This window comes from Liolophura sinensis, chromosome 1 (genome assembly GCF_032854445.1).
Source record: "Liolophura sinensis isolate JHLJ2023 chromosome 1, CUHK_Ljap_v2, whole genome shotgun sequence".
Lineage (NCBI taxonomy): Eukaryota > Metazoa > Mollusca > Polyplacophora > Chitonida > Chitonidae > Liolophura > Liolophura sinensis.
This window is the reverse complement of record NC_088295.1, coordinates 40,058,140-40,072,753: the sequence shown is the minus strand read 5'-3', so window position 1 is coordinate 40,072,753 and position 14,614 is coordinate 40,058,140. Positions and strand designations below refer to the sequence as shown.

General features: G+C 39.3%; 1 protein-coding gene across 1 annotated transcript; it reads right to left on the bottom strand.

Moving 5' to 3' along the window:
- Positions 1–695: 695 nt before the first annotated feature.
- LOC135481947 (eukaryotic translation initiation factor 3 subunit D-like) lies at positions 696–14,471 on the bottom strand. The gene is made up of 14 exons (XM_064761734.1): positions 14,289–14,471; positions 12,643–12,688; positions 12,273–12,412; positions 11,935–12,023; positions 9,933–10,002; positions 8,454–8,575; positions 7,160–7,292; positions 4,401–4,679; positions 3,858–3,940; positions 3,382–3,511; positions 2,920–3,062; positions 2,358–2,550; positions 1,602–1,704; positions 696–1,165 (listed from the first exon to the last, which is right to left on the bottom strand). The coding sequence occupies exons 1-14, from the start codon at positions 14,409–14,411 to the stop codon at positions 1,149–1,151; spliced, it is 1,671 nt and encodes a 556-aa protein (XP_064617804.1). The 5' UTR covers positions 14,412–14,471; the 3' UTR covers positions 696–1,148.
- Between the last annotated feature and the right edge of the window lie 143 nt (positions 14,472–14,614).

The following is a 14,614-nucleotide window of genomic DNA, read 5'->3' as shown; positions in this document are numbered from 1 at the left end:
ATATCTGTCAAGTTATACGCTTTCATGGTCATTTCATTGATGTTTTACCCATGAATTTTTCACTTTTACCACCACAGCTGCCCAGTTTATTATGGAAAAACCCTGAGCATATGGAGAGACCGGTCTTCAGAGCCTTGTGGCGTTAGGTACTGGACAATCCTCTAGGTTTATTTGTTTGATTCATGAATTTATGTTTAAAGCTGTATTCGAGAATTTTTTTATGGCAGTCAGATTTATGAGTGGAGGAAATCCGGGTGCTGGAAAACTTGCAGTAGACGCTGGATTCGAACATGCGACCTGTCAGCCTGCTTGTGTGAGCCAGCGCTTTCTGTCTGGGATAGGGAATGCCGCAGCCGAACCATCGAGAGCTAGATTAGAGACTTCTACTGGTTGATCAGGAACCAATCAACTGTAGCAATATAACCTCGCTTTATGGTAATCACCTATGCAGCGAAGGCCCATCATAGAAAAATCTGTAATAAAACTGGCTTCATACCTAAGTCTATGCTCAACATGGAACCGTTCATGCTGTGTTCTAAATGGTAACTTACAACGTAAGTTAAATCTGGGAAACTGCTACAGATCAGTGGTGTAATAAGTTATAGATCAGTGGTGTAACAAGTTCTAGTTCAGTGGTGTAACAAGTTCTAGATCAGTGGTGTAACAATTCCAGAGGAAAAAAAACGAGCATAAGGTTTCATGTCTCAAGACGAAATTTATTCCAGCACCATGATGAGAGAGTTGAAGAAATACAGTTTGCACAAATACGGACAAATGTCCGAATTCATTACATCTACAATTTCAATTGTTAAGGACAACTTTATATATTTAAAATCTTTTTTGATTGAATTTACATGTATCAATATACTGGAAATAATCACACTATTTTGCATTTGTCTTGTCTTATATTTCATGATGATGCATTTCAAGGAGGAGTGATCTCCCTTTAAATTCTTCATATTCAGAGGAAGATTTTCCTGCCAGCATTAAGTTTAAATTGGCATGAGAAAAACAACAATAAAGGAAGAGAATATACTGGTGTAAACTGCATTCAGATGGCATTCAGAGGACTGAATGGTTTCCGATTAATTCCTCAGAAGATGATGTGGAAAATTAGTCATGAATTCCGTAGGCATTCTTGATTGTGACTATTTCTCAGGCTCATCTGTGAAAAAAAATCAATTAAGATTGGTTAGAACACCTTGGTCTACACAACATAATATTTCTTTACTTTTGCGATTGATTGGCAATATGATACACTAGTACTTGGTGCTCAGAAATGTGCTCAATTTTCTGACGGCAACTAAGATTATGGGCGCTGGAAAGGAATCAAGAATTCCCAAACACACTGACAGACCTCAGTATTAAATAAAATGTCAGACACGTTTAATGAAGTACCATGGTCAAGAAAACATTTGGTCTTACAGCCTTTATTCCTCACATGAGCTGTCTGAACAGATCACGATTGTTGATGATATTGGAGAATCTGTGGTCTGTTACCATTATCTTAAAAAATTTAGTTTGCCTACAAAAATATTTCATATAAATGGAATTAATGGTTAAAAAAAAATGTTTTCTAGGAAGAGGAAGCTCTCTGTTACCTTCCTCCTGGTCACTTTCTTCCTCCTCCTCAGAAGAGTCACTGTCATCATCCTCATCCGTCTCAAAGGTGTCATCAGGGATGTCGTAGATACGGATCATAGGCTACAACAGTACAACAACAACTGCATGATAACTGCATAAAAACATTACGCTGACAATACTGTGTGGACAACATCTGTGAATCACCAAATAGTCTGTTTTTTTTCTTATATGAAATGACTTAAAAATGTACAGCATAAACAACTCTTAATTTGCCCAGTTATTACATTTATGTACTGAACAGACTTTTCATGTATTGACTGATGACCTATGCCAGGTTACAGACAAAAATGACTGTACACACATGCCTGAGGGAAACTTACAACAGATGCCAAGGTAAGGAAACAGCAAGGTGTTTAGTAGTACCTTGTACACAGTTTCCTACAGATGACTGCAGATGAACCTGAAGGTGAAGAATCAACCATCATATGTCTAAATGATGAACCTGACAAAACCCCTTGAACAATCTAACTCAGGATTTTCATGATTTGGATTTGGTACCAAGGCTACCAAAGGCTTGCCTGTAGGAAGCTTGTGAATGCAAAGCACACTGACCCTACTGGGCCATAAAGTGACATTATGGCACAAAGAGACGTCACTCTGTCATCATGAAGTAGATAACATAACAGCGATAAACATGCGTGTTGAAAAACAAGGTTTTAAAACCAAGTGTACAGTTTTGAGAGTAGAAGCAGGTGCCTAGTCATGTAGCGTACCTTATTGGGGTCCTTCATGATCAGGTATTTCCCCTCCTTCAGCTTCATACAGGTATCAACAATACATCTAAGCAGGCCCCAACCATTGTCCATGTTCAGGTTAATCTGGTTAGCAAACTCGTTTGGCTTGAACTGCTGAGTACCCAGGATGACGTGTTTGGCCGAATCTCTCAGGTGTAAGCGTGATACATACCTGTAATCAGTAGTGGTATGGTATACAGATCAAGGTGTTTAAATTCTGGACATATTAACAGGGTAACTTACACGCAATGTTTGTTGCGAACATTTGACCAGGTTAAACATCTAACAAGCCACGCAAATTCACCTTGGTTTACTGGGGCAGTACCTAAGGTCAGTTTCAAGAAGTGCACTTAGCATTAAGAAGGCCTTAGCGTTAAGTAGCCCTTCGCTAAGTGCAGATTACGGTTTTCTTGGTTCCGTGCACTTCATGAAACCAGTCCCGGGTGGATATGTCATCTTCTCATGGATATTGTCTCGGGTGTAGTAAATTATCATATATAAAATAACAAGAAAACTGAAAAGAAATGTATCTTCAACTCACCCAAACTTGATCTGGTCAGATCCTGCTAGTAAGGCACATACCGTCCATTTAGCCAACTTACAGCTGTTGTTTTTCAACTCTGTCGCTAGCACTGCACCTCTCTGGGAGTCTAACTTTGTACGCCAGTCAACACCGCCACAAAACTGCATAACAACAGAAAATTTATGTTTTTGGTCAAAGTAAGAATGTGTTTCTAGTTTCAACCAGCTGGAAAACCTCAATGACAAGGACGCTTGTCATCTCCTAACAGTAGGTCTACAGTCATAAATAAACTCACTGAAGAAGTGTGCTGAAAGTGACTATGTTGTTGTAAATGGTAAAACATTCCAGTAAATCCCAGTCCCTTGACAATTACTCAAATTATACTTTTTCTCCTCTTATGCCGTTCATGTTCACCCAGCAGACTCCTTATATTATAATACCTAACCATATATGGCTAAGAAATGAATGCATTCCACTTACTCTAGAATCCCATTCATTAAGCGCTTTAACATTTATGAACTGGTTCTCGCCATTTGGTCCCGTCATGACAGCATCGTGTTCACATCGACATATCAAGGTGATGTCATTACCCAACTCCCATTTCCTATACCTGCAAAGTAGGTCAACAAATTCCATTACTTCCTCGCCACCTGATGCTGCAGTTCAGCTTATTTTTGGACTGTTAATAGCTTTGAAATCAATTAATGAAGTGGACTTTCTTACTTGCAAATAAAGTTAAGGCATGTTGACAACACTGATGTGGATTTACTACATAAGCAATTCGTGTAATTTTTACAAATTATGAAATCATTTATAACACCATATTATGAAAAGACAACAAGACTGCATAAATGGAATTCTTTCTTTACCGAAACAAGACAATGACAGTATTTTACATTTTACACAAAATCTAAACCTGTTACATGTACCAGTTTTATCAGTGTAACAATACAGACCTGTATCCTACAGATGCTACCTCTCCCTCATCCTCAGCCTGACCAAATGGGTTTGGTTTCTCAAACTTAAACTTCTCTTCACCCTTAACAAAGCCACCAAACAAAGCAGTATGAGTAAACAGAGGAAAACAGTAAACCAATGAACGAACAGGCTTTAATGCTAAATCAGCAATATTTCAGCCATAAAGAGATGACTGACACAATGAATGGAATCGTGAAGGGCAACATATCAACATATGAAAGAAATGTGAAAATTGATGCAGCTTTATTTGTAGTTATTCCTAAGTCTCATTCTCATGATTGATTCTTCATTGTTGTTGTTATGCTTAATAAGATCAAGTTAGAAATATTTCAAATTACAAATAGAATTCTTTTCATAAATGTGTTTACTGTATATAAAAATCCCATCATTCACATTGAAGATGTACACCAATGATCCACTGTTTAGGATAATCATTAATGGACCACTCACAGCCAAGGGAGATAAACTCTATTTTCAAGTGCACTCAGGGGAGATAAATCATAACACAGGTAATGTCTTACAGCTTTCAAGACTTGTTGGGAGAAGTTATGGTTAATGTACGTCGCTTCCAGAGCCAGGTTGCGTGGAGAGTTGATACTGTTCCCCTCTTCCTGTGGGGGTTCCGTGGCTGTTTCACTGACTGTCAGCAGGTCAAAATCAGAATCATCACGCTTGTCAAAGAAGAGTTTCTTGCCGACACGTTGGACAATGATATCCCAGGAATAGACAGACCGGGTACAGCACATCAGAGTGGCCAGGATGGTGTCTGTGGCAAACACATTTCCCTCCGTCTTGGCAAGCTGTAATTAACAAGTAAATATATACAAGATTCTCTTTATTCCAGCTATTACAAGTTTCGTCCGGGCACTTTACAATGACAATTTTAAGCCCTTTCTACATATTGCTGAACTGGATAAATACAATCCACATATACAATGCCTAAATGTTTGGAAGCATTAACTCAATGGTTTATAATTCCAAGCAAGAAATGGGACACTTTTAGCATCATAGCCTGCCCTTCTTATACTCGTCGTACAGCAACTGTCTGAAATCTAAATCATGCTTGTCTGATATACACTAAGAGGAAGCCAGCATGAGCTGGACTTGAACTCACAGTGACCGTTTGCGGTATTGAAGGTAACCTCTCTAGAGCCTCATACACTAATGTATATTACTGTCCAATTTCTCTGTATATACATGTACCTTACCATAGTGTGAAACTTCAATACACTGGAACAATGTTGGAAATTGTTGCAAAGCTCTTTGCTTGAATGTAATTCTGTCATCATGTGAGATTGTTCTGAACAGGTGTCAGTACACAGATTATACCTAGTCCTTTCACACAGTTCTGAGCTGGTGATTAGTGTTGGTTGATAAGTGCCCCCATCCCCACGGAAACACAAACAAGCCCCTTTGCATTATTAAGCTTCACATAGGATATGGTTGGGATGATAATCCGCACCACACGGGGGTCAAGTCGGTGAGAGTGAAATTTGAGGACTTCCTGACCAGTCACACCTTCATTTTTATTTGTGAATTAAAATGAAGAAAGTATCAAGCTACAGTTGTTGCAAACTTGTAAATTCTAAAATTGTCTCAAATTATGATCATGTCAAACAGGCAATCCAATGACTGCTTCACTGATTGTCTAAGATTACTAGTTACACTGCATCCGCGATTGCATTATAGAGGGAACAGTGTTGTCTGTTTACAGATCCAGGCATATATGTAACAATTAAATTATTAAATGCTTTTCAGTGATGAAGTGCTCCCTTAAAATGCAGTGGAATGTTTTCCAAGCCTCACACAGGTGTTGATTCATTACAAGATAGGCGTAGTCCAGACAGTTTTAACTCTCATTTTCATAAAATGGCGATCATATACCCAATGTGTATTGGTTGAACATTATGTTCACGAGTGGAACTAGATACCTTCTGAATGTATCCGTTACCTGCTTCATATTAGAACAATTTTTAAACACTGTATTTGTGCAAGGCTACTTCCATCCCATTTTCTGAGAGCTCACAGTCACATGTGCGTAAATGTCCCACAGATAATGGACAGCATACAGTATTCAACATTCACCATGTAGATGAACCTATTTTGATTGACGGGTCCCACAAACAATGTTGGAACTTCAAAGACTATACTTACAGCTGTGTGCAGTTGCTATTGGCATATCAATACATATCGGCTGTTTATATCTGAACACACTCAGTCAGTTCAAGACTGACATCTCCTCACCGAAATTTCAACAAAATGAATATTATTGTTAGATTATTAGAGCCTACCTGTGTAAGGTGTGAAGACATAGATGCAAACAAACTGGGTGAAAACGGATTTTCTTATGACAACAAACCTTCAATAAAGAGCCTAATTTCTGTAAGTCAGAGAAGTAGTGTTCATGTTGGACAATGTTTTGTTCAACCTACAGAAACGTAAAGAACCACTTTTTTATGATTGCCTAACTTTGCCCCTCTTCCTTCCCACCCTGTCACCCTCTTACAAAGCTCCCCTCAGGTGCACCCAGCTGTGTTTTATACGACATTTCTCATTAACCTGCGAGAACCCCAGAACAGGCATCTTTCAAATTATGATCCTTTTGTTTCTCTTTTGTGAGCCAAAACAGAAGAGGCCTATTATCAGGCGATCAACGCATCTTTAAACAAGAAGAATATGTTTTTATTCTGGTGCAATTCAGACAACATAAAGTTTTTGATTGGTTTTGGCAGCATATTCACACATGCACAGGCCTCAGTGGTCCATTGAAAATTGCTTAAGATTGATCATTTTGGGTGTTTCTGCTGTAAAGGGCTGCAAGATCTGTTATGTCTACAGGAAGTGTATGATTGTCATTAAAATCCCGGCACCCCCAGCTGTGCACATCTCTGCTCGAGTCAAGTGTCAAGTTCCCACAAGTGGAGGCAAGGCTTTGATGTTGAGTTAGCCCTATAAAGGTTTACCCACCAATATTGCTCACAGGGATGTCCCCCAGTGCTAAAGCCTCAAATCCTGTTATAAACACCTTTATTATACCCACAGGATACTCCTGTCACATAATACTCATCTACATACCAGTGTCATATCATACCTGTCCGATACTAATGTCACATACCGGAGACCTTTGTCCAGTCAGACTTATCAGACATTTCCACCCTGTCTGCTACCTTGGTCACACCATACCTAATAAGATTCAGCCATCACTTCCTTTAATGATTCTGGTCACATCCCAGATAAATGTGACAGAGCATACCTGTCTGGTAAGTGTGACACAGCATACCTGTCTGATAACTGGATCGTCCGTTGTTGTGACTTTGTGGAAAATCCTATTAATCCTCTTCAGACGTCTCTCAGATTTCGTGGTCACACGATCGTAAGTCTTGTCATACAGCTCCAGCAGACCACATGTAGTCCTACAATATAAAACCTAGCAGTGTTCAACATGCCATGGCCAGTAAGGGTACAGGATACAAAAAGCAAAACATTTTTGTCATGTTTTCCGTTGCAATTTAACTCAGTAACATCCTCAACAGGACAACTCTACACAGCAGTCCACATAACCATTTTTCCCTCAATTCCTGATGAAGCATATTCTGATGTTATCTACTTTGACACTCTTCTTCCCTATTCATTTATTAATTTCACCACTGCTGCATAAAATACTCAGTGGCACTTATACAATGGCAGTCTGTTATACAGGTGGAGGAATGGGAGAGCCTGGCATAAACCACTGACCTTTGGCAAGTTACTGACACCCCTGTGACGTTCACATAGGCACATAATATTGGTGGAATCTTCCAAAAACATGTTAGACTGTGCCACATGAGTGCCATCGACCACTTATTGTCACAAGCAGTGACAGTGGTGGAATCTAAATACTTCCTGTTCAAAGCCATGTTAAACCCGCACATTATGTACTAGCGATTGAAAGGCCAATGCCTTTAACCAACTACACCATGGCATGCTCCTCGCTTCTCTGTATCAGAAACAGTTTTTGAAGTAATGATCGTAACACTGTCATCCCAGATTACAGTTTTTCAGTCATATGACGATGAGGAATTATTAGGTGCGGGTGTATATACTGTGTTTTCTTGTGTCAGATGATCAAAATGCTGCCGCCATTGATTTATTTATTTGATTGGTGTTTTACGCCGTACTCAAGAATATTTCACTTATACGACGGCAGCCAGCATTATGGTGGGTGGAAACCGGGCAGAGCCCGGGGGAAACCCACGACCATCCGCAGGTTGCTGGCAGACCTTCCCACTTACGGCCGGAGAGGAAGCCAGCATGAGCTGGACTTGAACTCACAGCAACCGCATTGGTGAGAGGCTCCTGGGTCATTACGCTAACCGACTGAGCCACGGAGGCCCCTGCCGCCATTGAAGAATCATGCCCAAGACACCAGACAGGACACCCCACCCAGTCATATTGCACTGACACTGGTTCAACAAGTCCTGTTTCCTTGCTTTAACCTCACATGAGCTTGATGCAAGGCAACAACAAGTACCATTTATAAAGTCTTTGGCATGATCCAATCTGGGTTTGTAATTGTATAAACAGTTTCCACTTACAGGTCTTTCGGCTCCTCTATACTGGGCAGGGACAGCTTAGCCAGGCGAGGGAAGTCCATTTCCTCCACAACGGCCCAGCTGTCGCGCACCTGCACTGAGGCGTCACGGTTCTTAATGGGTGCCTGCAAAACATTCATATATTTTATTCATTTATCTCATTGGTGTTTCACTCCATACTCAAGAATATTTCACTTATACGACAGTGGCCATCAATATGGAGGGAGGAAACCAGGCAAAGCCCGGGTAGAAACCCACCATCATTCAAAAGTTAGTGCCAGGCCTTCTCACGTACGTCTGGACAGGCAGCCAGCCTAATTCATATATTTTATATTTCATTATTAATACTTACCCTGTAATCAAACTTTTATCCATATAATTAACCCAGAAAAGTAGTGCTCTCAGAAGTTTGTAGTCCTGACAAAATCACACATTTATTTCACTAGAGTTGTAGGACATACTCAAGAATATTTCACTTATACAATGGCCACCAGCATTGTAGTGGGAGGAACCCAAACAGAGGTAGTGGGTTGCTGGCAGACCTTCCAATGTACGAATGGAGAGGACAAACAACAGAGATGACAGTTACAAAGAGATTTAAAATATATTTCCATGTACTGCATGAAAAAAACATAACAAAAAACGAAATCATAAAAAATGTCATAGATGGGAAAAAAATCATTTAAACAAAAAGGTGCCATTTAAACAACTTAAGGTGATGGGACATCTAAAAGTGAACCAAAAGATCTGGATGTTAGACCATTTGTTAGCAAGGTGAAAAGATGACCATGTTTAGGAAACAGACTGCAAATTTCAAACTTGCACATTTCTATTGCACTTCTGTGAAAGTTCAAAGTTCACTTGAAGGAACATGAACAACAGGATGAAGTGCGAATACTAACAAATGAATGAATACATTTTGGAAAAATATGTCTGATTAATTCTGTGCGTACTAAGATTTCATGCAATCAAATTACTTGTGTCGTTTATTTCAAGGTACCTCTTTAAATACCACCAGTGCAAGTTACTGGCAAAACTCATTGCAATTCTTTTATCATATCACACTTCATAAAATATCCAACACATGAAATGATAAAAACTTAGCTTAATTTCTCTATCAGTATTATTTATTCATTTATTTATTTGATTGGTGTTTTAAGTTGTACTCAGCATATTGCACTTGTACAACAGCGACCAGCATTATGAGTGGAAACTGGACAGAGCCCTTGGGAAACCCACGACCATCTGCAGGTTGGTAACGACCTTCCCATGTATGACTGGAGAGGAAGGCAGCATGAGCTGGACATGACTGCACAGCGACCGCACAGGTGAGAACCCCCCAACCCCCCAACCACCATCAGTATTCCTCAGCAGTGCAATTAACATGGTGTTCCTAAAGATGACACTATTTAGCACAAGACAAAGCACCCACATTGTACTTTCTCACAAGTACTAAAAATGTTCCGGTCTCTCTGGTTTTACCTTGTTCCTGTTATCCTGGGTGTTACGCCCAAACTGCTTCTGCCATTTACGCAGCTGCCTCTGACGATCTCTGAATTGAAAAAAAATGTGACAAGTCACTGATATTTAGCATAGCCGAGAAAAGAATAAAATCCTTAGTTTACAATGATCAACTTTTCACTTCATACAACTGAACAAACATTTTCCGGAGAATAAAATCCATCCTGGAAAGCTAACATCTGTCTTAAGACAAATCAATGCAGCAATAGTAAAAGTTTAGTTAATAAAATTTGAGAGAAAATATACAAGGACACAATCAAGAATATTATACTGTAAGCATTGTATTCAAAATAAAATTTTGTCCATGACCAAGTCACACACTTTGCCTGATTGAAACTTTTGTTGATTGTTCTACTGAACAAAAAAAGTGTGTTTTTAGGTTTGTTCAGAAAGTTAAAGTGACATCCTGACAAACACACAAAAGTTTTAGCACCAAGAGTATTATTTTGTAACCTTTGTTTGCCTTTAAAATGAACACTTTTGAGGGTAATACAATATTTCACTTATAGCACAGTGGTCAGGTTGATGGGTGGAGAAACCTGTACCTACGGCCACCTGTTATCAGCGTCCATCTGCCGTAAGTGGCCACTTTCTGCTGCGACCAAACAATTTTCCATGTTAAACGACCTGTAGTATGCGGGCACCTGTCCAACGCGTCCAGCGGCCAAAATATTTTGCCACCAAATTATATATCAGCCAGTCCTGAGCGGCCGAGACTTTCAACAGTAATGAGGATTGCCGCATCGGACATTCAAAAATTTCAAAATGGCAACCACCCGACTTCAATACTTTTTGTTCTGATTAAAAGTTACAACCTGCCACCTGCCAAGTGAAGTGAGAACATTATTGGTCAATAGCACTGAAGTCTATTGTTCTTTAACCAGGCCTAGTTGGTTATTGTCCGGACACCCCTGCACTGTGGCAGTGGATTAGCTCTGTGCTGAGGTCCCCGCTGTGAATGCCATAAACATCGGCCAAACTCCGATATAATCGGATATAATCTGACCTCCTGTGGTTCCTCCCATGAATGGTTTCTTTGACAAATTATCTGGCTTACTGGGCCATTATTTTTGCAAGCAAATGGTGTTGTGTTTTCATTTTGTGTGGCCAAAATATTGCCTGCACTGGACACATGGAGAAATTGATCTTCACTTGTACATGTTGTTGTTGTCGTTTCACCGGTAATGGCACATATCATTGAATATCTCAGCAGTCTGTCATTTACAGTCCAAAACTTTGTTAGAATAGTCCTTCATACCCATGTAGGCCAAACTAGCACGTGGCTTTTTACGGCTTGACAATAATGGGAAGAAAGTTCTCTTGTAATGCGTGCCCTCACCGGAAACTCTTTCTGTAATCGCCTGTTAAATGCGTTACCCCACAAAACTGGAAATTGAGTTATTATTTTACTACAACTGTTATATTTCTATGAAATTTATGTAGCAGAACAGACTAGTGCTGTAACAATTATGTAGAAGATTATTATGTAGGCCTACATGTGTACATTTCCTGAAACTTAATTCAGTTGTGATTTGGCTTGGTCTTCACAACATGTCTTCTGTGGCCAACTGTCATATGCGGCCACTTTTTATGTGTCCTTTCACTGGCCGCATACAACAGGTTTGACTGATTTTCCTCACGCAACACTGAACCCACACACAGTAATAAAGCAAGGGGCCTCACTGGTCAAGTATTAGTTTTCTTGTGAAAAAACTTATAAAACCTGCCAGGACCCAAATAGTTGATAGATATGTACTGTATTACTTCCACCTCATGTGTAGTAACGGATTATCAATTTATTTATTTGATTGGAGATTTATCTCGTACTCAAGAATATTTCATTTTTACAATGGCGGCGAGCATTATTTTGGAAGGAAACTGAGCAACACCCGGGGAAACTCTATGACCTTGTAATAAATGAAACCCAAGAATAAAACTGAGGGGTACTAAGTCTTTGACCCACCTCTCTCTGTTCTTGTGGGTTTTAGACAGCGCCTGCATGCTGGTTTGAGCCTGCTGCTGTCTCCTCTCCCTCTCCCGTCTCTGTTTATTCTGAAATCAACGACAAAACCAGCTATAATAAAACAGATGAGACTCTTGAGGTCTTCAAAACCTTCCAACACGTAAAGATTCAACAATGAGATGATGTGCAGCATTTTGGTTTGACACTCAGTATCTGGTTTCAGAAATACTTACTTTTAATGTGTGTAAGGGGAATTAGCAAGTCTGAGAAATTACAAGTTGATTCACACCTACAGACCTACGTCAACTGAAGACTGAACCTAACCCTCTCTGCTTTACCTGGTTAAAGAGCCTTCGACCACGCTGATAGAGAGGTTTCTGGGTACGGGCCGTGTCCACCAGCTGAAAACTACTCTCATCTTCTTCATGGTAATAGGCGTACTGACTACCAGATCCTCCAAAAGCGGAGTTATACTTTCCTGGTTAATTCAAGCAAAAGTTGATGTTAAACACTTTGACTGACATATTAACTGGTGTAATTACATCTTCTTCTCTTGGTAGATTTACATGTTTTCATTTCACAGGTTTTTAATTTTCTCAACAAATTAAAGAGAAGTGGTCAATGTAATGGTAATGTGAATAGTGATATAAATAAATTATCCTAGACAGTAATATTTGATCTCTTTCTTATGAAACCTCAATCATTTACCTAAGTATCGCTTATCTTGGTAGGTAGCTCCTGTCCAGTCAGATACCTGTTAAATAGAAAAGACGTACAAAATCATAAAGAAAATGCTTAAAAAAACTACAAGCAAAAAATTGAAAATGCTACCAGAGAAGATCATAATATGGGTAATAATAATTATATGGGTCATAATATGAGTAGTAAGACACACTGGAGGCATGTGCACAATACAGGAAACAACACTGCTTGCTAGACTTAGTGGAGTATGTCACCAAGGTATCTGCTGCCATGGTAACATTTTCCTCATTAATACTAAACAACAAATGATCCCAATTTAAAGCAAGTGTAAACATATAATCATCTTACTCTGGTTTCAGTAAAGTGAGAAATGTAACATCTACAGTTCTTCTTACAAGTTTAGCTGATAACATTTATTTGATTGTGTTCACTAGTTACTCAAGAATTTAGCTGATAAGACCAGCAAAATGACAGATGGCGATTTACAACATAGAGTATTAACTATAATACTCTTGAAACAGAGAGGCTACAAATTTAGTGAGATAAAATACACTGCTATTTTATGTATCAATGAATACTGAATTGTCAATTTTTCTAACACCTATACAGCTGGATCTCAACAGCCTGAAAGGCTGAAGTCCTATCTAAAACAATTCTCCATGTTCAGTCTTTGAGCAAAAAACACGTTTTCATATCGAACAGATGTCACTGGTAAATGGTACATGCAGTCACTCGCGCTACGCTATTGTCGAAAACAGAACACTCGGAACCTGAAATAGGTCAAATTATTTGTGAGGACCGATTTGGCAGAAACCAAAGAAGCTTACGATGTTTGATTTCATACGCCCCCTCCACTTCCAAAACTTGCTTTCTTTAATCAACACAGAGTGTCACGAAGATTTCCATAAAAGGGAGATAACTTCTGATATGTTCAAATTGAGTTTATGTAAAATTTTGAATATTTCTTTCCAAACACAGCCTCAAATTGAATAAATATAACCAGTCATTAAGCTTTTTATTCAATCGATAGGCCGAATACCGGATCGTCCAGACGACTTTTATGAACACCTGAATAATTTGTGTCATTGAGTAGGGATGAACATTTGTGATGTGTTGATCTCTTTATACGGTTGGAATGGAACAATACTTTCTAAAAAATTTTGCACAGTGCCAATGTTGTACAAACTATGCTGATGCATTTGCCAGTCAATGAACCACTTCTTAGATGTTGAGTTAGAAAAACTGGTTTCTGAATAAATTCATGTCACTTTAGCACATGACAGCAACCAGAGCTTAAAATCTCCTCCAGTGTTCTGTGAAATGGCCATTCTTGTCAGATGGTACTGTGGGTCTCGACTTAACGTCACTCTCGTGATAGTAAACTCGACTAAAAAAAAAACCCTTTCTTCAAACAGCTTAATGTGTAGGCCTAGGCCTACATAAAAAATGATATGGTAAAATTCGGTATTCCACGCATTCATTTGTCAAATCAACTTGAAAAAAAAACAAATCGCTACTTCCAAGGCTTAAAAACCTACATCCTATGAAATACCACGATAAAGACTAAAATGAAAAGCAACCGATTAAACATATTAGACAGGATGGTATTACAACAACAGCGAAACCATGCGTCCTGACATATTTTGCAGTACCTTTCCCAATCGGTCTCCTTTTGAGAACGGCTGATACGGCATATCTTTAAATTGATCTGGAATGGCTGATGGGCCCCAACCATTCGGGTTTTCCTGTATCTGAGGGGGTACAAAATGAGCCATTTTGTCACACAACTTTCGTGTCCACAACACGTTTATCCGCAGAAAATGGCTACGCCGGCGTGACTGTCGCTCTCCGCAACAGAGGTATTGTGTATCAGAAATACAAGAAAGACTGAAAAGCAGTTTACATGCCTCTGTGAGGAGAGGAGAATACCGCGCTGGTCAATGAGAAATCATTTTTCTAATATATTATGTTGTTTGAT

What these genes read in the sequence shown, in the direction of transcription:
- LOC135481947 (XM_064761734.1), bottom strand. Translation starts at nt 14,411, where the DNA reads ATGGCTCATTTTGTACCCCCTCAGATACAGGAAAACCCGAATGGTTGG. An exon ending in CCAAGATAAGCGATACTTAG is followed by an intron (nt 12,413 to 12,642) that starts GTAAATGATTGA and finishes TGAATTAACCAG; the next exon opens with GAAAGTATAACTCCGCTTTT. An exon ending in CCCAGGATAACAGGAACAAG is followed by an intron (nt 8,576 to 9,932) that starts GTAAAACCAGAG and finishes AATGTTTTGCAG; the next exon opens with GCACCCATTAAGAACCGTGA.